Consider the following 26288-nt stretch of genomic DNA (forward strand, 5'->3'; position numbering starts at 1 on the left):
GATTGTTATGTTTATATTTTCTTTGGGAATAAAACCCAAGAAGATAACTTTCCCATTTCTGAAAGCTAAAGAAGCTGCCAGTTAAAGAAACCTGGACCTTTCTAAAAGCAGCTGGACTATGATATTTGTCTACTGCTCAGTTTTGACTACTGAAAAGTCATAATATATCAGTGGAATATATGCAGCATGATTTTTCATATAAACACTAGATTTTGCTGAGCAGCTGTGGTACAAATAGGCATCATTGTGTCCCAGTGTTTTCCTTGCTCCTTCTCTGTTTAAACTTTGGCAGTGGTCTTCCCAACCTCAGCCAGGAATCTCTGACTTCTTTCTGCCTCATCTGCTCCACCTTCCAGCTCCTTGACTTTTTGCGCTGTATCCTACTGCTGGACAAGGATAATGCACTCCTTGCATGCAGACTGTATTTGTTTAAGGGCAACAAAGGTTTAGGAATTCCTGGCACACTTGACTGTAACTGCACACACACAGTAAGGAGTTGTATTACTTAAACAGTGTAAGGATAGTAGAAAATAATGCAAGCTTCTCATGTGTGGAAGCTTGTTTTTGAAAGGAGGTGTCTGTCACTGGAAGTGGATTTTTTTGCAAGTAAATTTCCTGTATCTTGGTGTGGACTACCTTACTAACTGCATGCTAGCTCAGTGCACATTCAGTGTTTGCTCTAATCTGATGTGTTGCTTTGACTTTGTGTTTAGGATTGAAGGGCGTACACCTGTCATGCTAGAAAAGCATTGTGTCCTATAATGTTTTATAGCAATTTATTTCTTTGACATATAGGAAAATCCACTGTGCAAGACTTGATTTTTGGATCTTTGTCACTAATTGCTTATTTTCTGTTGGGGAAAACTATAGAGGTCTCAGTTGTTGAAGTAACATACAGTGTTAATAGGGAGCCGACTGTGGGCATGCAGGTAGGGTTCTGTGCATGTGTTTATATGTAATATTTACCTGTGTGTATGAGTGTGTATCTAACATGTAATATGCATGAAGATTTGCATGTTCATTCTGTGTAAGCATGTCTTAAAAGTGTGAGACATTATTTGATGTGGTGCTTGTACGTAATGCCTATATACAGCACTTAGTGGTGAAATTTAAGTGCTGAATAGGAAGTCAACTCTTTGAGTCTCCTGTTACATAATATTTAACAAAAAAAGAAATAAAATATTAAATTCTAAGTAACTGTAAGTGTGTACAGATCTTTTTTCTTTTTTGAAGAACTAGCTGACTGCTTGTTAGATTGTTTCTGTTTATTCTTATTGATAAGGCCAGTTGTACATGTGAATGATGTTCTTTCTCTAAATTCAGCCATAAACAAAATGTGTAAAAGCAACAATAATGGTTCATGTTTCAATGTGGAAAGGAAGGAGAGAGAACTGCAGTGATTTCCTGAGCTAGCAGGCTTCGGTGGTGTGGTGGGCTGTGGTGGATCTTCTGCTGGGATGTGAGCTGAGAGGGAGAGCCTGCAGACACTGTGTTTACATCTCCCGTGACTCTCTTGTTTCCTTCTCACTGTTATACCTACCATATCTCATTAGAAGTGGGAAGGTTTTCCTTGAATTCTTTTGTGTTGTGGCTGTGTAAATAGCAGGGAACACTCCTAACGAACACCAGATGGCAAGCAGATTTCAGTGGGAAGTGCCGACTGCTTGTTGGGTGTGTTTTTTTTCATACTCACAGATAAGGAAGTTGCATGAACAAATGACAAAGATGGAAGGAGCTTTTCTGTGTGTCTTTGAACTGCTGCTGTAACTCTGGTTTGAGCTATTGCATGCTGTTTCTAGCTAAGAGAGTAGCATGTGGTGTGATGAAATGGAGAGCGCTGTGAGTCAGAAACACAATAAATTATGTACTGTATGGCTGTGACAGCTCAATAGGAGCACTTGTGGGTGGAAAAAGCATTAGATGCTTCTTAGAGCACTATTGACGTGTTTTTTTTCCTTTTTAATCAAAACTTAGTCACATGGGCACGTAACATTTTGGAGAAGAAAATATTCTTTCTGTACGTAGCATAAAGCTATACAAACAAACATGCTAATAAAAGAAAAAGAGTTCAATGCAGAGCTTATGGATCAAAATGTAGCCTGTATGTTGTTATTTTTTTTTCCAGGAAGACTCTTATGTGTAAAAAAAAAAAAAAAAAAAAAAAAGCATTTCAATAAGCTGTTTACTAACAGGGGGAAAGTAACTTGCTTTTGAGTAACCATACAGAATCAGAATTGAAGTCACCGTGCTCAGAGTAGATACATGTAGGTGTAAGAATATCCTTCCAATTGTATAGTAGGTATCTTTTTTTTTTTTTACAAGTGATTAAACAAACATCTCTCTAATTTGAGAATTTGAGTATTTTAGCAGGACACAAATCTCACTTTGTCTTTTAGGTAGGCCAAAATCTTGTGGTAAGAGGTATTTAGGATTTTCTAAGCATATATCTGATAGTGCATGAATGCTAGGTATTTGTAATGTTTGTTATCTTACCCTTGGAAGTATTTTATATTTTCTTTATGTATTAGAGCTTTCAGAAATCATTCAAAACAAAGAAATGCATCCAGAACTGATAAATTCTTTGGTAGAACATGTTTATGTGAGTTTGCATGATTGTAATGTATAGATTTTTATTGCTAGTCTATCTCATTAATGTAAATAAGCTACTCAACGTACTCATGGAATAAACAGAACCCTTTCTGAAAGCACAAAAAGATTCAGTGTGTAGAACTTCCAGAAGTTAAAGAGTTAATGACGAGCTGCACTGCATTCAGTGTATTTGCAGATGTTGCTGCAACCAGCTGCTGATTTTTCTCCCATCCTGTTAGGGAATTCTGCCAGCTGTGATTCATGGAATGATTTTTTTGCGCTGAGTAATCTGTGGTTTTTCTTTTTTCCTTTTCCCTCTCCCTTATTTTTACCGTAAACTAAAATCCTATTCATTTTAGCTAAAGGGAGGGAAGGCATCTAAAGCACTAATGTAAAACATTAAGTATGCTCTGTTTTGGATAGGGGAATTCTAACAAACATTAAATTTGCAGTGATTTCACTTTCTTTCCAACTGAATGGTCCAGTGTAGAAAAAGTTTTATGACAGAACCAGCTTTTGTTTTTTTGCTACTCATATGGTGCAACAGTTCTTGTAAGACTTCTGTGCTCGTACTGCTAAAGAACATCCAAGTTTTGTGCTGATGCTATGCCTCCTTTCTCGCAGATCGCTCTGAAAGAAATAAACCAGACTGCCGCTCTTCAGGGTAAGAACCATATTCCTGTGTTTATTCTTTGCTTCTTTTCCTTCTTTTCTTTACTGTTGTTTTTTTCCCCCTTTTAATGGGATGTATTAGGAAATTAACCAAAACAATAAGAAAGGCTTTCTTCTACTTCTCTGTTTTGGTAAGAGTGAAAAAACAAACAAACAAAAAAACACTACATAACTTTGTGTTAAGGGTAATTAACTAGTTTTTCTTATGGACAAGATTTTTCAAGGGATGATCAGGGTTCCCTATGCTGTAATTGCATGTGCTTGAAGTTCAAACTACTTGTTTATTATTGTTTATGACAAGAAGCATTCATCCATTTCGCTTCTATATTCTTTGAAGCATTGGCTTTTGTAGCAGGGAAACTAATTCTTGGTGCAGTCGAGGATAGCTATGCTTTAATCTGTTAACTCTGATCCTATCATCTCTAAGGGTTCAAAATTGGGAAAAGCAAACAAAAAGATGTTGAAACAAACACACACAGCATTTTATTTTTATCCAGAATTTCCGTTAGAAATTGCCAGACTTCCAAAGCTATTGATTTGCAAGGCCACACTTTCCCTTAATTTTTCTGAAAATTTTCAAAAACTTGTCTTTATTTTCCTCTCATCTAAAAAAAAAAAGAAAAAAATGTCCCTTTTCTCTTTGCCTTATTTCCAAACTTGTTCATTAATTCTCTCTACTAAGGATTAAGATCTCCTTCATATCCTGTGGTGGATAATGGGATTTTAATGAAGTAAAGTGATGGAGCAAACTAACTAGCAGTGCTTCCTGTGCTCCTTTGTGACATACCATTCCATAGGACACCTCTGGTGCCCAGCCTTCAGACATGACATAACCTTTTCATTTTATTTTAGTCTAATTGTTTTTGTTGTTACGTTTTTGACAGTACACTGGGGTAGCTTTTATAGCTAGAAGAACAGAGGGAACTGTAACCTCTTATAGCACTCTTATAGCTGATATCTGCTGTGTGATGTGATAGGAGAGAGGATGTTTGCCCCTTCCCTCCCAGCAGTACTGTAGTTATTCCCAGCTGTGTGTTCTTGAATTTGCAATGGGAAGATTACCAGTCACTGTTTCCTTATACAATTGAAAAAGCTTAGTTTTTTCTTTACAATGATGCAGTTGTATTCTACATGTTCAAACCTTTATTAGGTTATGTAATATTACCATAAATTGAACCCAAATTATTATCAAAGGAAAATACAATGATCAAATGTTTAATTTAAGGTGGAAACACTCCGTTTCCCACTCATTTGACTGGTACTTCCCACCAGTATCTTTTTTTTTCCTTGCAGTGTATTTTAGAAGTTCTAATTTTTTTTTCCCCCCATGACATTAGAATTACAGATGTGAACCACCTTGACAATGAAATTCTTCCCTAAGTTTCTTTGTTACAGATTCCACATTCTCTCATGGAAAAGTCATGTAATTAACAGTGTAGTGTAAGTTGCTCATAGCATTGAGAAAATTGAGGTTTTCATAGTTTTTGATTTCTGTCAGTAGTGCACTCGGCTTCTAATTATTTCTATGTATCTTGTGTCACCTTCTCAGCCTCGCTGCCCATCATGTTATGTTAGTTCTGCTTTTGAGGGTGAACTGTGAGAATGACAAGACATTGTTAAAAGAAAAGTGTGGTTTTGTGTATGTCTGCTGGCTGCTCCTAGGCCAGAGCAGAAGCAGCCTGCCTCATTTAAATGATCTAATCTTCTAATTGATATTGCTACGCTCTGTGGTTCATCTCGTACTATCATGGCAGTGTTCTCATCTTTTGTGTTGGATTGCTGGATGAAGTTCTTATCCCCTGCCTGACCATATAATCTCTGAGAAGAGAGCTGCAGATGCAAGGTGACCAGCATCTCTGGCTGTAAAAATGGAGGGAAAACTAAATACTGAAGCATCTGAAACATTAGTTAAACTACAGTGCATCATTTCTCACGTAACAGAATCAGTATTTCAGAGCTGTATGGGTTACACTGGGGACTACTTAGGCCATTTTACGATGAGTGTCTGTAGCCGTGACCTTTTACTCTCTGGGGACAGTTTGTGACAAGGGAAAGGCAAAATAAAATGACTCAAAGGCATCTTTTCTTTTTTTGTGTATATCAATCTACATGTTGAAAGTGCAACATAACATCCCTCTTATGATCTAAAGCTGAGCAAAATTATCTTGCAGGTCATTTACTTGGAATACAAGGTCTAATAAGTATTTCTGAACTAGAATTATGGTAAAAATAGTGTTTAAAAAAAAAAATTGAAGTGGACTTGGGGATACTAGTCAACTGTATGAAGACATGTGCAGTGAACCTTAAGAAAGTCAGATATTTTAAGATGGAATAGATGGTGTAAATCTTACTGAGAGAGACAGAGAAGTAGTAATGTATTTCAGGCAAAGCCCTGGTGAGATCTTGCATCGTGAATATGGAACACCGGGGCGAAAAGAAACAAAAAAAAAGCCTAACATTGCCAATATCATAACTCTTCCTTCAGCTCTGAAAGGCCATTTTAATCCACAGAATGATGAGCTTAGTAAAAAAAAAAAAAATCATATGACAATATTTCTTGTGGTTGTGAGGAGCTAAAGTGGGATCTGGCATGAGGCTGGTAAATTTGAGGTTTGGGTAAACAAAGATCATGGTGGTTGTTTAAAAGGAGGGAAACATGCCTTAAATATTGCTTACAGAATGTCTTCATTGTACTCTTTTTTTACCCTTCAGGTGATTGCCGTATAGGAGAGACTGAGCCATGTGAGAAGTATGTTGTCAGAAAATGGCCTCGTGTGCCACTCTGCATTAATTTTTATTTTTTTCTTAAATATTGGCACATTAATAAGACCAAAATGGATGTTCCAGTAATCCAGATAATACCTATTGCTGTGTTAAATCTTATCTAGAGACATTTAATTTTGTGACTTAATATTAACCATCCTTCAATTATTAAATTCCTGACAGTATTAAAAATGTGTCTATTCTGCAATAACAATCTGTAATTACTATTTCTTGATTTTACTGTCAGGTCATGTACTGTTGCAGCACAGGTCAATTAAGTCAAAAGTAGTAAGCCCTTTAGTCTTACGTCTCTACATGTTTTCACGCTGCAAATTACATAGTAATAATAGAAGATTTCAGGCATCCGTGTGTTTCTAGTTAATCCTTGAACAGGAATAAATCTCAGAAGGGACTGGATCAGCAGCGCTGTGCTGTTTTTTTTCCTTTGGAATAAGGACTACAGATCACAAAATCCTGAAACGGTCTTGTGATATAACTCATGGTAGTTGCTTTCACCTTGGAGATGAGAGGATGAAGTTAACTGAAGAATGCAACAGTTTATTGGCAGATCTACTTGTGAATCAATCACTCAAAGTGAAGAGATCTCCATTTTTAAATTTAGGAGACTACTGTGAAGATTTGCTCTCCAAATGGGGAAGAAGCTAGGTATCTGAAGGGGAGCTACATGAAAGAGGATGGACTCTAGAGAAGGGTCTGTGGTGGTAGAACAAGGGGGAATAGTTTCAAGCTCAAAGAGGGTGGATTTCGGTTAGATATAAGGAAAAAATCTTTTACAGTGGGGGTAGTGAGGCACTGGAACTTGTTGCCTGGGAATGTGGTGGATGCCCCATCCATGGAGATTTTCAAGGTCAGGCTGGATCAGGCTCTGGGCAACCTGATCTAGGTGTGGTGTCCCTGTGCAGGGGAGTTGGACTAGATGACCTTCAGAGGTCCCAGCTAACTAACTATTCTATGATTGTATGAAATGTTTGTTTTTTCCTAAAATAGACTGTAGGTTTTATTGGCACATAAGGTACCTGCTGATTGTTTGTGATTTACTTAAGTTCTTTTATTGCTGAATCCATTCATTTGGTTGAATAAATCGCCCCATCTTAAATATATCAAGCCAACAATGCAGTCAACTTCTGTTTCTTTATAAAGAAGCACTACTTGAAGCAGCTGATCAAAGGGGCTACAGTTTCTTTTGGTGAGCTTCTGGTAAACCAAGCTGTCATTTTTATGCACGGTATTTTGTATCTTACTTTGGTTTTAGGTTTTTGTAGTAGAATTCCACTAGTGAAAGCTTCTCTGCATTTCTCTTCTCTACCTCTGTTAGGTAATGTTGATCTTAGGAAATTATGCTTAATAAGATGCAGTCACAGCAGTATTGTAATATTTAATAATGTGTTTTCCCAGATCATCTGTGAAGTCTCACCCAAAAGACTCTGCCTTTAACAGAGTGAGATGAGTCGTAAGGCCACACAATGTAGTCAAATTCTATTGTGTCCACTTAAATTTAAATATTTATACAAACTGATAGGCCTTAGAGGTTTTGAGAAAACAGAAAACCCTGTGGTTGTCTATGTTGTAACCAAAGCATGCCAACAGTCTGCAGTCAGTCATTTAATAATTCAAGCTCTGCATATCTGAAGAGGGATGTGAGAGTCTTCTACTCTACAAATCTTGCTAGCCCGCAGCCCTATAAGCTTGGGTTTCTGGTTTGATGCCTTTGACAAATTAAACATCTGTGTTTAACGAATTGCTTTGTCATCAGGACTAATTTCATTATTAATTTTTGTAGGTGATTGAACAGATTTCGCTTATTTTAGATAAATTTAATTTCAGGCTACTGTACTGGAATATACTCTTATAATCTTAGGTAAGACTTCTGTTTTTTGTTGTATCTTAGTTAAAGGGGTACTGTGCAGAGACTTCTGTTGCTACTGCTACTTCTGTGTTTAAAAGTCATGGAATTGTGGAGATGTTAATTGGACCTTTTGGAGATCACGTAGTCCCGCTCTTGCTCATAGTGGGAAGATGCTAACTGTAGATCAAGTGATGTCTTTCTAGCCAAGTCCTGAAAACCTTTTAGGAGGGAATTTGGGCCTGGTGGTCCTGCTGATTTTCAGTCCACTTATAGCCTGCTTGTCTCATGCGTATTAACTGGATTTTGAAATCATAATTCTGTGGGAGTCAGTGTCAAATGAACCAGTATAAATCTGGTTCTTTCATTCAAACGTTGGGCAACTTAATATCTGGACTTATCCCCGTAAGTGTCCTGATATCTAGAAACTACCCCTTGTATAATCCCCTAGCAATGATTGCATTACACTGTCAGTGCAGCTATTAAGCTAGAGTAATACTTTAGACTCTTGTCTAAAGTATAAGAGTGTTAGAGGTTGTAAGGCAGCAGATATGGAGTTTGAGACTTCAAACCTTGCTGACAATCCATCTGGAAGGGAAGGGAAGGATGTGTTGTGTGTGTGACAAAGTGAGGGTGACAGCCTTTAGTATGGTATGGGGTTGTGTTTAGAAGAATGAGCAAATGTTAGAGTTGACCCTTGTTTTAATGTTGCTTTCTTATTATGTATAATTAGCTTTTCAGATTTTTAAAGGCTAAACTGTAGCAGTTGACTGTTTTGTCTAAGCTATTTCTAGGGTGTGGAGAAAAGTAAGTTCCTTCTTGTGCACACTCCCAATAAGTCAGAGATTGATGTAATAAGTACTTCTGCAGAAATCTAATCTTCTTCCCAAGCCCTGAGGGTGCAGTTTCACAATTGCCTTGAGCTGAGCTAAGCCTGTGCTGCTTCGAAAGTCGGTCTTGTTTTCTCCTTTGGGCAGTTATCAGTGCTCATATGGTTAGTTGGAGCAGAAGGCTGATCTCCAAGGAGGAAAAGAGCTGTGTCTCAATTTTACAGATGAAGTGGATTCAGCAGAAGGAGGCAGAGTGATTTCTTGAAAGTTGCACAATATATCAAAGGCAGAGCTGGAAGCAGGGGCTTGATATCATGACTTTTGTTGTTGGCATCTGAGAAGTATGATCGTGTGATTCTCTTTTTTCCTTTTGAGTTGAATTGAATTGAGTTGAATTTTGTGTTCAGTCACTTGGAACATGGTGTAATATTGCTGGTTAAATGTGGTTTTCAACTGGTGTTACTTGAGACTGGAATCTGCTTATGTGTCTATCTTTTGTTTATCGTAATTTTTTTTCTGGTGAGCAGCACGTGCTGTGTGTGTCAGAGATGTGTCTCCCTGGAGACAAATAAGCTGGAGCAGTTTTGTGCAGTGCATTTCTTTGATAGCTTCTTTTCCTCAGTAAATCATTCTGTTTAGTTTGCTCTTTGCAACGTTAATTTTCCTTGCTCAGTTTTGACTTACCTCTAAGTGAGAAATAAAAAATCATAGGTAGAGAAGAGTAATTAATGGCAGATGAGTTCAAATCAGTTGTTTGCAATGAATGATCCTGTGGGTGTCTAGAGCCTATAGCCACAGATGTTTGTTTTAAAGTCACTATTTCTTCACTGTTGTGTTGGGGATTTGGGGCAATTAATTGACAGATAACAGTAAAGAGCTATTGTGAATGGAGCATCCTGTCCAGAGGTCCAGACTCCTTAGTCCTAAACAGAGAAGAGGTATTTGTTTTAATAAAAGAGCATTCTGTTCTTAGTTTCTGCAAAGGGAATTTTGAAGGACTTTGCCCTGAACAATCCCCTCTGTTGTCTAGGCCACTCTCCAGTGCTGATGTTAATTCATAATGGAAAATAATGCTGAGAATTAGGTGGCTGTTGAAGAAAGAAAACGGTTCACTCTTTTTCACTGAAAGAATTTCAGTGCTCCTTTGGGAGTCCTGTATACACAAGCAAACTTTGCTGTCTCATCACCTGTCTAAGGAGATTGCATTAGAAGGTACCAAGAACCATCCAGACACAAGGCTGCACTCCTTGTGAATTAGGATGATTGCCCAGGGTGTAAACAACCACAGTAGACATTAGTTTTAGAAAGGTAGTTTCAGGAAACACACATTGTACATAATTATTCACTGATGGTTCTTTCCTTTTTAAGGTCATTTTGAGACTATTTCACTTAGATATTTTATTCCCTATAAACCAGCAATAACTCTCTTTGAAATATCTAGATGGTTTTGTCTTTTAAACCTGCAGAAAATAAACAAGCTCTGGAGTGAATGGAAGCTGTGGGATAAACTGGAATTCTCTGTTTATAAGTAATATGTGATGGGCCAAATTAATGAGGCATGGTTTTCATTCTCCATTATTATTATTATTATTCTTTTGTTCCAAAGACATTGTGATGACAGATAGCTTATGAAATTCATTTGATTGATGGAAAAAGGGGCTGGAGGAGAATTCTTTCTAGAAGTATTTGTATTAGTCTCAAACAGTAATTCTTCTAGAAGGAGGAGGAACTGCAAAGGAAAGTATATGGGATGCATCTCAGGGCTGAAGCAGCAGACTTAGCTCCTTGTAAACATTCTTCTCAGAAGTAGCAGCTCGGGTTCTTCCTGAAAGAAACTTGCGTTGGAGCTGATACAGGAACTTTGATTTATTTCCCTAAGGATTTGTGTAGGTTTCTGGTTGGACTCAGGTCAGTATCTACATTTTTCTTCACCTCTGGAATTTGAGTGGGAGAGTTCGGTTTGCAGTTATATTGTGCTGGTTTCCATGGCCTCGTTCTCTAATGTGCACAAGAAGGAAGAGATTGTTATTTTTTTCTTTTTTTAATTTCTTTTCAAGTACTGCTTCCTTCCTTTATTTTATTTCTTTGCTGTCTGCGGATCATTCTAGTGTGGGTAATTGGTTACTTAAAGTAGCATCTGGTCTTCTCAGGTTGAATGTTGAACTGATTGATCAAGTATTCTTGAAAAGAACATTACAATTGCATTCTGACTGTATCACGGGGGAGAAATACTCTCAGTGGGGCCTGTCATATTGATAGTTTCTATTATCTTACTATATTTGATGTGTGCTGTGCAGATTGCACAGCTGTGTACTAGTCTCTGGTCCTGTCTTTAAGACATTACATTACTGATTTTGATAAAGAATTACTCTTTTCAGAGGTATTTTGCTCACAGCAAGTGTTACAATTTGAATTTTTACGTATGGGATTTGTCCTACTTTTGGTCAAATGCAGCAAAGCATGGGCTCACTGGACCTATTACTGGCCCTCACTGTATATGGGCATGAGCTGCTTTTGCATGTGTTTCCAGCTGCCTGGGCTTTAGGAATTGAACTAAGGTTCAGCAGAGCAAAAAGCCATGCTGCTTGTTCCATTGGGGACTACAACCCATGTGGTGACGGGTAGGTCCTTGCTACGGAGGACTGAAATTAGACCATACAACCCTAAATGTGGTAAGTATTTGTACAAGTAAGGTGTACAAGTATGTGTAGTTGCATTTTAACCATGGTAGTGTTGTTAAAATAGGTTTGTCAGCTATTCTGAATATAGAGAACGTTCCCAATCTCGTAAGGCTTGAGGCAGAAGTTGATTTCTAGTTCAAGAGGGAATCCAAATGTAATCATAATACTCCAACCAGAAATAATGATCACTCTTCAGTCTCTCTTCTGATCCACAATGTAATACCTAGTTCCAGCAAAAAAAAGAACATGAATGATCTCATGTCTTTCCAAACAACGTTTTGCTTGGAATAAATGCTTTGTAGGAAGAAAGAACTTTGTTTTTTTCCTGTTACAGTTCTTTTATTCCACGTAACCTGAAATTCTACTTCCCAATCCCCTCACACTGACATCTAGTTATTAATACAGTACTGGCTCAACCAATTCTGATAACATTTTGTGATTGGACCAGTTGAGGAAGCTTCCCTCTTGTCCCAGGAATACAGCTCCTTTTTAGTGACTGTTGCGATGACAATTGTGTTGTTTTACTGGCTTCTTTCTAGGCCCACTAATAGCATGTAGTGCTGCTGATAGATGGACACTGAGCATTTTGGAAGGAAGAGCAGTGTTGTGGGACAGGGGCAGTAGTGACAGCTACAGGAGAGGCTTTCCTGCTGCACCGTACTGCTGTATGGGACACAAAATTCTGTGTGGTGCTGCCCAACCTGTCGTCTTTGTTCTGAGGCTTGACAAGGAAATATGTTCTGTTAAATAAATATCTTACCATGCAAATAGACCTCAATGCTTTCTGTTAGTAATAGCATCTTTTTTTTTCTATCTAGGACAGATCTGCAGTGATGCCGGAATTCTTTGTATTTCCTTTAATTACTGTTCCCATGCTTTTTTTTAGATGATGTCTCAGTATTTGAATAGCCAAAATTTGCTCCTTAGTGTGGTAACTGCCTTGCAGCAGGTGCTAAACAGGCATTTACATCTGTGATACAGCTGTAACTGAATGATGATAGGAAAAAAAAGTCATTAATGTTCTTGGAGCAGCTTAAATAAAAACTGCCATGATTATTTTCACACTACAAATCAAGATTTTTTCAAATGTCTTTAAAACATAAACAACCCCAGATTGATCTTTTAATTAGAAGAGACGAACTAGTTGAAAGAAATGGCATATATCAGATATCCTTTTAGCATTCACAGTGTTCTGTGGCAGGAAGTGCTAGAGCTTGACCTTCTGTTGCATGCAAAAACTGACTCTGACTCTCTTGAACTTGGTGCCTGCTCTTTTTGTAGCAGTACGTGCACCTTGCATTCTCTGTCATGTGGTATAAGAGGCTGAGCTCTCATTACCTACAGAACCAGAAAATATCTTGTGTTGTAAGGGACTCCAAGGATCGCTGAGTCCAACTCTTAGAGCTTTGGTGCTTCTTGAGAAAATTAAAAAGCAATTGTTCTGGGTTTACCTAGCTTGTGTTAGACAGTTAGGCAGTCTTAAGGAAAAGGTCATCAATACTTCTGGAAGCCCAGAGACGTGTCACAAAGGGAGAGGGAGAGATAGTTGTTGACATGTGAAAAAGTACAGGAACAATTCTCTGCCTTTTGAGGTAAGGGCATTGCTGAGAGCAGAGGTTAGAAGTATTACCTGCTGTGTTAACCTGCACGCAGGGCTTTTAAGCTGCTCTGGAGAATTAAAAACAAAAAAAATTATAAGCCTGTCTTTGTAAAGATTTGAGATCAAGGATCAGAGATTGAATGGTTGTTAGGAGATGAGGGTAATCCCAGCGGTAGATGTTTTGTCTGTCAATTCAGTTGTCTGAATAAGCTGAATCTGATGCTTTGCAGATCTTCAATTTCCTCTGCTTAGTAGTGATGGTATACAGTGCATTGATTGAAGTGCATGTGAAAGAGCTGTGTGTTTTGGGGATTCTTAAAGGCTGGGGCACTGGTATCTGTGGCTGTGAAATGCTCTGGCAAGATGTTTCTTACTGCTGCTGCTCCAGAAAGGTCCAGTTTGATCTGTTTGCTTGTGAAGCTAATTTTAATTGAGTGGGAAAAGGTGATTATTACTTTCAAGCTGCAGTTATCCATTAGAGGCTGCACTATTGACTAGTTTGCCATGTTATTTGAGGTCCATGATATTATAAGACAACTGGGGCATGTGACTGAGGGTGGAGGAAGTTCCTCTTGTTTTGCAGCATGTTTGCATGGTAACCTGCTCCAAGGTGAGTTCTGTTTCACTGGGGAAGTGCCCTTATTGGTTAAAGGCCCCCCTCTCTGTTGCTGACGTCCATATCTTGGATGATCCTACAGCAACTTCAGTGCTGTTGCCCATCCGTAGTGGTTTTGCAGTGTATTTGGGGTAGATGTAGGTGTGTTTTTAAGCTTTGATGGTTGATGCATCTGTTTCTCCCTTGGGAAAGAATTTGAGAATCTAAAAACTTGGTTCTTTTTCCCTAACTTGTGCTATTAAAGATGAGCTTTACTGGTACACTATATGTTACTTAAATCCTTGTATGCTCAGAACTACAAGCCTGTTATTACTGAAAAATGCTCTGTAGCACGTATCTTTGGGGAATGCCTGACCATAATCTCAGAGCTGCTGTATCCTTGTAAATGAATAAAAAGCACTGTAGCTTAAGATCATCTTTAAACTTAGAGAAAGGCATTGTACACCTACAAGTGTATGAATGCATAGTTTATTGTTACAAGGTGCAAATTTCTGAGCAATCCATTTTTGCATTGTAACCAAAGCCATGACAGTATTTGTAGTATAGAAGAAAATGAGCATTTCAGTGCTTTTGGAGGCAGGCAGGGGAAAAGCATACAGGTGTTTATGCTGTTTGCCTGACTGAGCTGCATGCAGTGCACTTTCTGGAAAGACAGGTCTGGTGGAGGGTGGGGTTGTAAGATTTTTAAATTCAAATTTCTGTGCACTGTGCATTCTGTCAAGGCCAATGTTACAAGTTCATGGAGCTTATGTATTGTAGGGTGTAACTGGGTGAGGCACCAATTCACTGGAACAAGATATGATTATGCGTATACATTTTTTTACATTTGTGATGCTTTAACATGGGAGGGTTGGAAATGAGTGATTCTATGTATTCTTAGATAATTTTTAAAATTTGTTAATTTTATTAATAACTGGCCAGTTTGAAGCAACCACAACTCTGTATATGATGATCTTGTAAAATTCCTACTCAATTTTTTTTGGCTGCTGGTTCACATTTACAGTGTGTTAGGGTTTATGCTATATTTTTTGTTTTGGTCTTGAGTTAACAGACTTCAGTATCTTTCATACATGTGTATGGACATATCTATTTTATAGATGCTATGTCTTTGCACAACAAATACCTTTGTTCTCAAAATATGCCTACAATTAAAACAGTGAGGAAATTGCTTCTGTTTCCTTACTCAATTAAAGCTTAAACTCAAGCAAATTTCATGCTGCAAATTTTGTTCAGATACTATTAAAAAAAATGGACTTGGGCTAAAAGAGTGTCACAGCCCAATGTGTCAAAGGGTTTGGCATTTTCTGACATACAAGTTCTCAGGAGTGCTCAATTCCTTTTCGGAACTGAGGTCATGCTGGCATTGTGCTTCTCATCCCATTCCTGTGGCTGCAGTTGAACTTCACATTTCAGATGCTTCTCAGATATCTGGCTTTTATGAACTATGTGCTACTAATCTCTCACTAGGCAGAATACAGATACTATCTTAACTGCTGAGTGTAGAAGTGGTAGTGTCCCTTGGAAGCAAGACTTAATTTTCGATCTCACATTGGCCAGAAGATTGCCCTGGGATTCCTTCCTTGGAAGATGCACGTTAGTTGAAGCAAACAGACCTATATTTTGCCGACTGTTTTTGAACAGGAAAGAGATCTAGCCAAAATAAGCAACACTTATGCCTTGCAGCTCTACAGCCTTTGCAGTCCATATGCTTGCAAATATTTGGATGTTTGTCTTTGGATCCCTCACCTATAGCTCATTCCCCCTCTGGGCACCACTGCTGAGCTTTCATTCTTTCAGTCAGTGTCCTTTCATTCCGATCACTCTCCTCAGAAGCTCTGCTCTGTTTCAATTCCTAGGCTTCCTAGCCTTACTGTTTTCTGAAGGCCGGCAGAAGTGACTGCTTTGGGTGATTCCTCATCGCTGCCCCATTCTTTTTAATTTGTTGATCTGGTTTGTTTTATAAATGCTGAAGATACTACTTTGTTGTAAAGCAAGTTGTTGCCTGCTTTTGTTAGTAATCATTATAAGTGCTTCTGCTTACACGATGACATTTAAATATCACTTTTCTCCCCTTTATAAAACTTGAAGTTTACAAATGACCTTCCTACTATAGCTATATGCTCTTTGAAGTGCACGAACTATTGAAAAAAATCTAATATCTGTACTTTATAATAGCTAAGGACCTGTAAAGATACCTTGAGTCTTGTGGATACAGGTCAACAGGTGTTCTTTGTGCCTTTGTCCTGCTCATCCTTCTGGATTAAAACAGGTTTAATTAATCCATGTCAGTGGATCCATGTCAACATCAAAGGTTCTGGATCTCAGTAAACCAGGTTGTATTTTTATATAGAGAGAGGTATGAGGCAAACAGGATTACCTGTCGGGGCTACTGAAGACTTCGATTTACTGACTGAAATACTAGTGCAAATAATTGAATCCAATAGCTGTTCTTGAGAAGAGAGCTTCATTTTGCATTGTTTAATTGTAGAAGTAGGGCACTGTCATCTCACTTCATTTGGAAATGCAGAAAGTACGTAGGTTTTGTGGCAAAAAACTTACTTCTGAAAAAGCTGCAGTTTACAGCTTAGTTGTTTTATCTGATAGTGACATTCTTCCTTTTATTTTTTCCACCCTATCTCTTTAGCCTAAATACAATGCTGGTTGGGCCTGAATATTTGTCACTGTCACTAGGACAATTCAATTATATTGCATTTAATTTACTATACTGCATGACAATGGCGTTTTATGTTTAAATTTATAGGTGTTTTCAAGTGCTAAAAATATTTACTGCCGAGGATAAATTATCATTAAAACAATTTACAATATGATTTCCAGATTTCCATCAGGTCATACTTGCAGGTATATCACAACAGTGACTAAAATGTGTTGATAGATAGCACAGAGGAGAATCTTCATTCTCCTGGGTCAAACTTCAATAAGCAGGACCCTCTATTCTTGTAATAGGCATTTTATTGGGAAGCGAGGTCTGTAAATAGGCTGAAGATGGATGAAGACTGAGAATAATGTGATTCATGCTCTGAGGATTTGTCTTTCTGTGATGGGCATGTTCATACAGTCATCTTCTAGGCAAGATGCGATGCAGCCCAGGTTGTTGTCAGAAGGAAAACAGAAAGTGAAAAGAGGAATTCTGCCTAGTATGTCCTTAGCTGTGGATCAGGAAAGTATTAATTTGGTATAAACATGAATCAGGTGATTTAGATTAATAAAAACAAAATTGATGTGCTTTGGCTTCAAGATTAAAGGTGGACATGGGAAAGTGTGAAAGCTGTTGCAACCTGAAGACTAGTTTGTTGCAAGGCTTGGTGGGTGAAATGTTAGCATTTGCTACCATGATCTGCTTTGACATCCTGCCAGTGTTCGACCACAAAATTGAAGGTTCAGTTGCTGAAATACCATTCCCAAGTGTGACAGTGGCGAGCACGTGAATATGTAGTAAGTAGTTGAAGAAACAGCTAGAGAACATTTCTGAAAGGATTTCCCTATGCTGATCAATGTGAGCTGTTCTAATTAGCTGAGCAGCTGGATTTTAGCTGCTGCTTAGCTATCTTTGCTTGTCCAGACAGTGGGATGTCACAGTTGCTGCATTCATTTAGTGATGCAGACATAGACATCTGCAGCATAGTGATGAGGATTGAATTGTCACTGGACTTAATTACTGCTTCAGGATTGCTTGCTTCTGGGGCCAGACCCTGGAGAGAGGTGAAGTTGTACCAGGGTGAGTCTTATTTCTAAGATAACCATGTCTGCATTATCGAGCGTTTGATTTCTTGGGTGACTGGATCTTTATCAGCCTTTGTACCCACGGGGCCATGACAATACCCCATTACTTAGCAGAGAGGGTATGGATGTGTTTGCATGCTAAGGTGCCTGGCTGCTGCCGGCTGCTTTTTGCTGGTGCTGGTCTGATCTCCCAGTGAGCTGATCTGGGCAATCAGCATGAGCAGGAAACCCAAATAAGGGAGTGCATCAGCTCCTAGGAGGGGTGAGAAGAATGCTGACCTGAGGCAGGATTAGCACTGGATGATTTGCTGTCAGATTAGCTGCACGTATGGCATTAGTCACGGGCTAAAGATTTGTTTTGGTGAGCAAAGGCCAAGCTTCTTCCTACAAGGAGAGCCCCTGACCTCCCCAGTTGCCCTTCGCACCACTCCTCTTGCATCACCCTGATGCTCTTGGGAGCTCTGCAGCCAGCTGGAGCTGTTGGCTGGGCTGGCTGAGAATTCACTGGCAGTCTGGGACAGACGTTATGCTTGTTAAGAGCACAATCACAAGACTAATCAGGCAGACTTGTGGCTATGTAAGCACCAATGTGAAAGGGCTGGAGGAGATGGTGAGCGTGGGGAAGGGAGCACTGCTGGCTGCATGGTTTTCTACCTTAAACTAAGGGTGAAGCTGCATCTTGGGCAGTACATTGGCTGTTACAAAGGTAGCATGATTTATAAAGTAACAGAGGAATATATGACTCTTTTTATCATAGTACTGTTTTACCTTGCAATAATTTCAACAACAGCTGTTGAAAAGTTCTTTGCTAGCATTCCAGGAAGTCACAAGATATTAAAAATAGCAACATTTGAACTTTGTAAAGGGGCACGTAGAGAGTCAGTAACCATCACAACTGAAAATATGCTAAGTGCTCCGTACACAGGTGTGTGAACCGGAGGACAGATATTTTGAGAAAAGCCTCGTATAATGTGATATAAATGATAAATTTTTAGACTTGGTAGCAGATGCTTCAGTGTATATATATTTTTAACAAGTGGATGACCTTTTTTTTTTTTTTTCCCACAAGCCTTTTTTGTGTGTCTGGAATGATTTATGCCCAGCATCAATCTGTCTGCTACACCCAGGAGCAAAGCTGCCTTGCAATCAGCTGGGGTGGAAATAGGCCCCATGGGACCTTTCCATATTACTGCTGGCTTGAGATACCTGACTACCTTCAGCTAGCAAGTACAGCAGCGGATGTACTTGACGGATCCCCTCTGAACCAACTGAGGCGGTTTGCATAGGTGCACAGGGATGGCAAGTACCCTGTTTTGAGAGGCTGGCTTGGGAAGCTCAACAGAGCTGCTGTCTTAGTTGGGAATTGAACAAACTTTGTGCATTAAATTGACTGTCGGCAAGGTCTAGGACAAATCCGTAGATGTTGGAAGAAGTGTTCTGGTTGTCTTCTCTTGCCTGGTTAATTAGTGTGCGGGATGTATGAGAGTTTGTATCTCTACTTGCTCTATATTATTTACGGCTGAGGTGGTGTTTAAACTAATGTTTATTAGTCTCAAATGCTGTGAAAGTGCCCAAATCTTGCTGTCCATCCATTTTTCTGCTAGCCCTTTGAGTTTGGAGTCATGTCTATGCGCACTGTGGGGACAGTGCGGGTGCTGCTGACGCTGGGCTGGCTGTTGTCATGCTATCCTCCCAGTTCTTCTGACATAACTGTCTGGAGAGTTGTGATGGAACCAGGCTCAGAGATCCCATGCAGACTGATCTCATCCCTGCTTTGTTTTTCCTTGATGTGGGTACTTCTGGGGTTTCTGTGTGTGTTCCGGTTCACTGCTCTCTGTTACAGACAGGAGGAGGGGGGGAAAGAGGCAGGGTCTCCATTAAATGGAATCATTGCTACAGCTTCTACACATCAAATAGGAGAACTGAAGTTGATTGGGTATTGCTAATTATTTGGATCCCTTGAGAGAAAATGTGGTCATTACCTGTGGAGCAGAGGAGGATGTTAGCAACCTTATCACTTCTCATTCTGCAGGATGGGACAGGAGACGAGAAATTGTTGGCTCTGGAATAGGGCAGGGTTACTTCAGCATCAAGTGTGGGTATGATCACAGTCTGCCCTAAGAACAGCATCTTTCTTAAATTACTGGGGTTTAATACATAGCGAAGTTATGGAACTTTCAGTCCCCTTATGGGGTTTCATGGCAAATAATAATCTAAATTCATTCCTATTTCTTTGTTTTCAGAAGGCTTAAATAATTTTAAGTTAAATGTGAATCAAACTCTCCTGAGTGTAGGAAACAGTGCTTTGCCAAAGGAGAGGAAGGGTTTTGATGATAACTTCTTAATAGAAAGAGGAAAGGAAAAATTATCTGATAATAGCTTGCTTTGTCTTTGAGTTAATAAATTTTCTAACAGAATCACGTTATTCTGGGTTCTAAATTACATGGAGAGTTGAGTACTTGAACTGCTTGGCTGATGATATATTCATATTTCAGCTTCACTGGGTTGGTTTAATGAAAGATTGCTTCTTTGTTCTTTGCACTGCGGTTGTAAGTTCTTTTCTATACTTTTTTGGTTAGCATGATGCTAAGAAAGTGTGGACTTGTGCATATATGGTGACTCCTATTGTTTCGAGCCAGAAGTGCCTGCTCTCATCTAAATGTGCTCCTCAGATTGTGAAGCAAATTGAAACAATTCAAGGTGCTCTTGCCGACTGAAGAAAGAACTTAACCTGCTCCATTTGGGTTTTACTGATATTTAGGTATTCGTACATTATAGATTATCTAATTTCCAGCTTTAAACCTTAAGGAAATGTTGAATTCTGAGTATAGAAAGTATTTGCTCCTCCAAAAGATTTAAAATTGATGCTAGCAGACTTCAGTCTCCTTCCTGCCTGATATTAAATATAATAACAATAAAGCCCTAAATATTGCAGTTATTCCTAGCAATGAAGGCAGAAGAATAATGCTGCAAAAATGGACATAGAAAAGAAAGAGTTGAATTATAAGGAAGAAAAAAGTGATTGAGTTACATCAGGGAAGAACATACAACTAAAACGTTTCTTGAAGATGAGCTGTATCATGATGGAGTGTTTTGAAACAAAATAAGATCCTCTACTGCTGAGAATGTATGGTGGAATATGATTGATGGAAGTGTTTTCTAATGCTCGTTGATAGGGGCTAAGCTACTTTTGAGCTGTTTCTAAAAGCAGACAGATCGACCTTGTTTTGATCCTAGGTGAGCCAAACTATTTCAGAAGACATTTTGGTCAGAGCAACATTCATTCCTAGTCTTTGGAAGGAGGACATTTCTCGTACTTGTTCTTTGCACGTGCCTTTTTCTTCTCTTCTCCAAATCCCCTATTCCTTATCCCGCTGGTATAGCTGCAGTCATCAGCAGTTGCAGCGCAAGTGCGTGCGGAGCCAAAGCAAGAGCTGACAGCCTGAGTGTGGCATGCTTGCTCCAAGTGTGGAGACAGCACTGCAAAATGCTCCTGCCTTCTCTATAGCTGTCCTGCTGGTGCAGCCACTGATGAAGGCTGTAGAGATGGTGGTTCTGGAAAAGGCTTGATTAGCATGTCTTTCTATTGTAATTAAGTTAATGTCTTACACTGAATCTGATATAGCCAATTTGCAGCCTTTAGAAAGTGATGAATAGTCTATTGATGACTTCTCACCAAGCGTTCTTAACCCATTGTGTTGCAAGGAAAAGCCTTTTTCTGAAATAGTTTTGCTTTTTCTAAAATCTCCTCTGTAGCTTTTTACATGTGGCATCTTAATATCATGTTTGTCAAGTTAGCAGCACTTTCTGGAATAATAATCTCAAGTAACTTTTGCAAAGTTACTGAAGGCTGGTAGATCTGTTAAGAGCTTCAAGAGAGAGTCATAAGAAGCCTTAGTCTTGCCAAGAAAGCAGATGAGCTGGCAAAAGAAAACATTTTTCTGTTCTTGTGTGTCAACAACTTTTTGGTCATGTTGTTTTCCTGTCCAACCCCACCCACCAAGTTATTACTGAAAAATGCAACCTCATCTGAAAGTGGAGATCAGATATTAAGTAACCATTTAAAATGTTTAGCACAGGGGTCATAGGTGTTTGTTTGGCTGTGTAAGTTTTGTTTATTTTCAGGGATGTTAAGTCATGAAATGCTAATAATCTGAAAACATACACACCCACATGGGCTCTTTTCCAGGTGTCACAGTCAAATGAGTCAGAATATGAACTTCAGTACGGAATCAAGGGAACAAATATCTTTTAAAAAATGGCTTACTATCTTTCAAGAGTCTTTGAGCTAAGCTGTAACCTGGTTAATATTGGAATGTGTAGGGTATGGTTGTTTTCCTGCATTGGGGTTTGAATGTGTTTCTTTAAGGTAGTTGGGGCAAAATGAATTTGGCAAGCCCTATATAGGGATCCTCTACACAATGCTGCTTTCTCTTTGAGTTTTCTCTTTGAGATGCTAACCACTGAGTAATCATTTATTTTTTTCTTTATTAAGCCAAGGACCCTTGTCATCCATAAGAGCAGCAATCAAGAGATGTAAGTCTTTTTCTTTCTTCTTGACAGTCATTGCATTATAAAATTGCTACATCGTCATTTTTAGTAACTGGATTAACTTTGTAAGAGAAAGTTGAACTGTCAAAGTTAACTTTGGGAAGAAAGTTGCTAACAGCCTTTGGGGGTGGGGAGAGTGCACTGTAATTACTTTTTTTTTTCCCTTTGTATTACTCCCTCTTTTTGTTTTGCTGATGATCTGTTCCTTTTTGCTGGTTACTAACATTTTCTTATTTGAGCACCAGAGCATTTGTGCACAGATGTGATCCATCTCTGAAGACCTTGGGTTATGCATGCTCAGTTCTTAGGCATGTGACAAACTAGAAGCTTGTTTCATTTCAGGAGAAATCCGCAGCACCTGTGTGTTTGCTATATTGGGGACAGGATTAAATGAGTGCACGTTATTTATTTCTGAAAGCAAAAAATTGTTTCTAAATCTTGAATGAGAGGGCAATTTCTTTTTCCCTATTTTTTTAACCCGTCTTTCACTGCTCTTGATATTTCCAGACAATTTCTTCAACTGCATTCTCTGAAGTATTTTATACCGTTTCTTTTTTCCACTTTTCATTTGTATTTCATTTCTGTCCATGATTTCAATTTCACAGTGAAGAAACAATGGGGAAAAAATACATTAGTGTATGTGCTACTGATCTGTTTCTTCTGAATCAGTTAGTCGGGGGCTCATTAGAATGGATTGGATTGGAGGCACTGAAAGGAGATCATGAATGCTTCATTTAGGACAAGTCTCCATGATGCTGTAGTTAAAATGCAGTGCTTTATCTGTGCTATTGCTGCCATAAATAGGAAACTGAAAAACAGAGCACCAGATCACAGAATGCCTTTTGTCACTTAGTCAGGAATTGATAGAGACTTTATAAGCTCCAGATCTCCTCTAGCTGATAAATGGTCTGAAAGACCATTTAGCAGTTGGAAAGTATGGTTTTGAAAATGCAGTAGCAAGTGATGCCTCGTTTGAGGCACAATCCATTAAAAAATACATCTAGTCAACAAGCTGTTAATTCATATGTTACAGCATTATATTTAATGATACTAATATGCAAATAACCATAAAATGTAAATAATATGTGAATTAGCCACATGATAGAAGAAAATGTCCATGCACGTATCAAGGCATTGTACATGAAACCTTGCTTTTATACATGCCAATAACCACACCTATGGATGGATCTAAATGAAAAATTGGACTTGTGTAATTCCTAACTCTGCTTGCCATTAATCTGGAAAAGTTGAAATGTTGTCTGGAAAAATGATTCTCTCTAACAGCATTGAAAATAAGTTTTTATTCCTTAATCACAGCTTCTGTGGTCTGCTTATCTACCATTTTCAAGAAACATGATAGGTATCTGCGGGGTATCAGTCTTCCAACTTGTGTACAATACTTAAGTTCACTTACCTAGTCTTACTGGTAAGTCTCTTCTCATCTCGTGGCCAAAGAAGGAGAGGACTTATTTTCCTTTTTGGCTGTGCTGACTAAAATGCTGAGTGGAAAGATGGTGGTGTCAGTTTGTTTCAACTGATTGATAGATCAAGCAATCATTTGAAGAAATCAAGCATTTAATTGTGAGATGTGCTCAGGAGTCACTTGTTCACCTGAACTCTTCAGAATTTGCTTCTGATTTTTAATGACAATCTCAGCCAAGAGCAGACCAGTAAAGACACCTCCCACTGAAATTAGTGGAACTATTTCCTTGGACATTTGAGACAGGAACATGCCAAAGAAAGTAAAAAGAAGCTAAGTGCTGCTATGGTGAGACAAAGGGCAATACTGTTTTTGCATACTACTCCACTCTTCCAGAACAAGCTGGCAGAAACAAGCCTGCTGCCATAAAATGTTGGAAAAACCTACGAGCTTGTTCCAATCTCATTCTGTCCTAGGCAAATATGTGGCTGATTGAAGGATGCGTAACAGCTTGTACACACTTTCAGGCTATGTCTTCCCATTTGGCAGTTTTGCAGTCATTTTTGGCTGTGTATTTTGTTTGTTTTTCATTTTTGTTTTGTCGTGCTTCGGGGCTTCCTGGGTTCTTTTGGCTCCTGTTTTTTCCCAACAAGATCAATTCCATGACCTCATTCTCTCCCCATCTGCACGAACATTTGGGCTGGCATAATGTAGAGAATGGTGCAAAGACAGGAACACAGCCCAAGGGAAGGTGTAGGAAGGAGTGAAGTGTCTTCATTAATTTCTACTATCAAATTTGAGTGAAACTGCAGTCGTGCTCTACAGGTGTACTTACAAAGGTTTTTGTTCAGTCACAATGCCAGCCTCTTTGGTACCCAGCAGTTTGGTCAGCTTTGAGAAGGTATTTGACTTGGTGGTTTTTGTCCAGATTAGACAGAAGTTTGCTCAAAGAAGAGCAGGAAACAAAGACCGCTGTTGAGGGTGGCACACTCCTACCCCTTTGCTGCTTGTGGTCTGAGCCCAAAGTGTGAGCAGGATCAGGGAGATGAAATGAACAAAAACTGTACAGAAAGTTCTCAGTTTTTTTTTCATAATTGATGTTCTGAACTCACTCACTGTGGGGTCTTACTAGTGTTAACGTTGTTTCAAGAAGGGGGGACCAAGGTTAGTCTTTGGAAAGGGGGTTTGGGCAGCCTTTTCTCTTTTAGCTGCATTCAAGCATCAATTCAGCCTGGCACTGATGTTGAACAACTTGATGTTTCCTGAGGTGCCTGGAAACAGAAATAGAAGAAAAGGAGCAAGACCTCCCCCTTGTGTCAAGAAACGTACTTCAATTGTTATTTCAGAGATGTATGAAGATTTCTCGTTAGTTTGAAACTCCACTTTCTATGAATAGTGTAATCAGATCTTTGATTAAATTGGATTTTTCTGGTTTTAGCGTGAAGAACCTGCTCATTTTAGCTCTCCCTGAAGAAAGCATTTCTGCAGCCAGGTAACACCCTCAGTACTTCAAAAACCACAGATGCATCCTTTTACCTGGAATCAGCCTGTCAGCTCTTCTGCTGTATTAAATAGTAGTTAAAGGAAGGAACGTTTGCTCACAATTATGGCTCTTTCTGAGATACCATGATGAATAACCTTTGTCCTCCATAGGCAGCTATTCAAGAGAAGGCTAACTTCTCAGTCTAGTAGACTATATATTTCCCATTATTCGTGGTAGAAAATTCTAGCCCAGTGTTGGGAAAGCATTGAAAGAAACTGTATTTTTAAACAGTAACACACTTACTTGTTTTTTTATTATACCAGGAAGTAATATTATTACTTTAAAACCCGTTGATAATATTAATTTGAATTAACTGAAATAGTTAATAGGAAGGATTATGTTTACTCATAGCTGCTGGAAGAAACAATAGATAGTCATCAGAAAAATTTGAAGCTTAATTTCTCCCAAGATTTGGGTTATTTGAGGTTATGGTTCTAATCTTCAATAGAAGATGAAACTTGCTTTTAAAACAGTCTGCACTGACAAAACTGTTCAGTATTTCATATAGTTTACTAATGGAAATGCACAGATATTATTGTAGCATTTCTATTGTGGAAGCACTCAGCGCACACAGCAGGAGGGAATCTTAGCAGATCCCGGAATGAACTTTAGATTGCCTAAAAAAGTTGCCCGGAAGACTCTAAATGCTACCTAAGGTCTCTTCAAAAGACTCAAAAATGCATGTCAGGCTGCTGTTGTCACCAGCTCATCTGGTGCAATCTGTGAGTTTGTGGAATAAGGGTTGTTAGTGTATTTTTACAGGCATCTTGAGCTCAAGGCTTAAATTGCCTCCTGTCCCGTTATCTGTAGTGTTTCAAATATAAATGAAATACCAAATTAGCTTGAAAAATGTAACCTGGAGTAGAAACTGTAGTGGAAAAAACCATTAAAACGTAACTGTGCAAAAACAGGATCCTTTACTACTCACTGCACGTTCTAAAAATAATTGGCTGAAGCCAGTAAATAGTGCTTATAAGAAATATGTACCAAGAGTGAATCTGTAAATCACTCATCTCATTTTCTGTTTACAGAATTACTATTAATCCTTTACTTGGTAACAGATTTAACAATGAGGCATCCAAATATTTAGAGAAATACATACTTGTATTTCTAGTGACAATATTATGGGTTGCTTTGATGTTTTATAATCCTATAGAATTATAATAAGGAAAGGTGTGGAGTTTGTGCACTGGATTTTCCTCTCCTGCTCCTTCTTTAACCACTTTAGTTACCTTTTATTTAGAAACCACTACATGTGTGATGTAGATATATCAACACTTATCACCCAGATCATTTCTTAATGTGGGAGTGAAGGGATTTGTGCAAAATCAGCACTTGAAATGCTTTTTTATTGACTCTCCAGATGAAGAAAATGGTTTTTTATTGCTTTTTTAAGTTTAAAAATGTCATAATTTGAA

The 26288-nt window shown here is 38.6% G+C and overlaps 1 protein-coding gene across 12 annotated transcripts in view; it reads left to right on the forward strand.

The window, feature by feature from the left end:
• SH3D19 (SH3 domain containing 19) overlaps positions 1-26288 on the forward strand; it is a 103733-nt gene that overhangs the window by 41402 nt on the left and 36043 nt on the right. For 6 of the 12 annotated variants that reach the window (XM_090138513.1, XM_090138514.1, XM_090138512.1 and 3 more), the window contains one exon: positions 21852-21892. In XM_090138513.1, the coding sequence (XP_089994639.1) occupies positions 21852-21892 (41 nt within the window). Of the gene's footprint in view, positions 1-3213; positions 3254-10394; positions 12992-21851; positions 21893-26288 lie in introns of those variants that run through there. The other 6 variants (XM_090138515.1, XM_031588893.2, XM_090138509.1 and 3 more) reach the window with 3 other exon arrangements.

This window comes from Phasianus colchicus, chromosome 4 (assembly GCF_987193195.1).
Source record: "Phasianus colchicus chromosome 4, bPhaCol1.hap1.1, whole genome shotgun sequence".
NCBI classification, from domain to species: Eukaryota; Metazoa; Chordata; class Aves; order Galliformes; family Phasianidae; genus Phasianus; species Phasianus colchicus.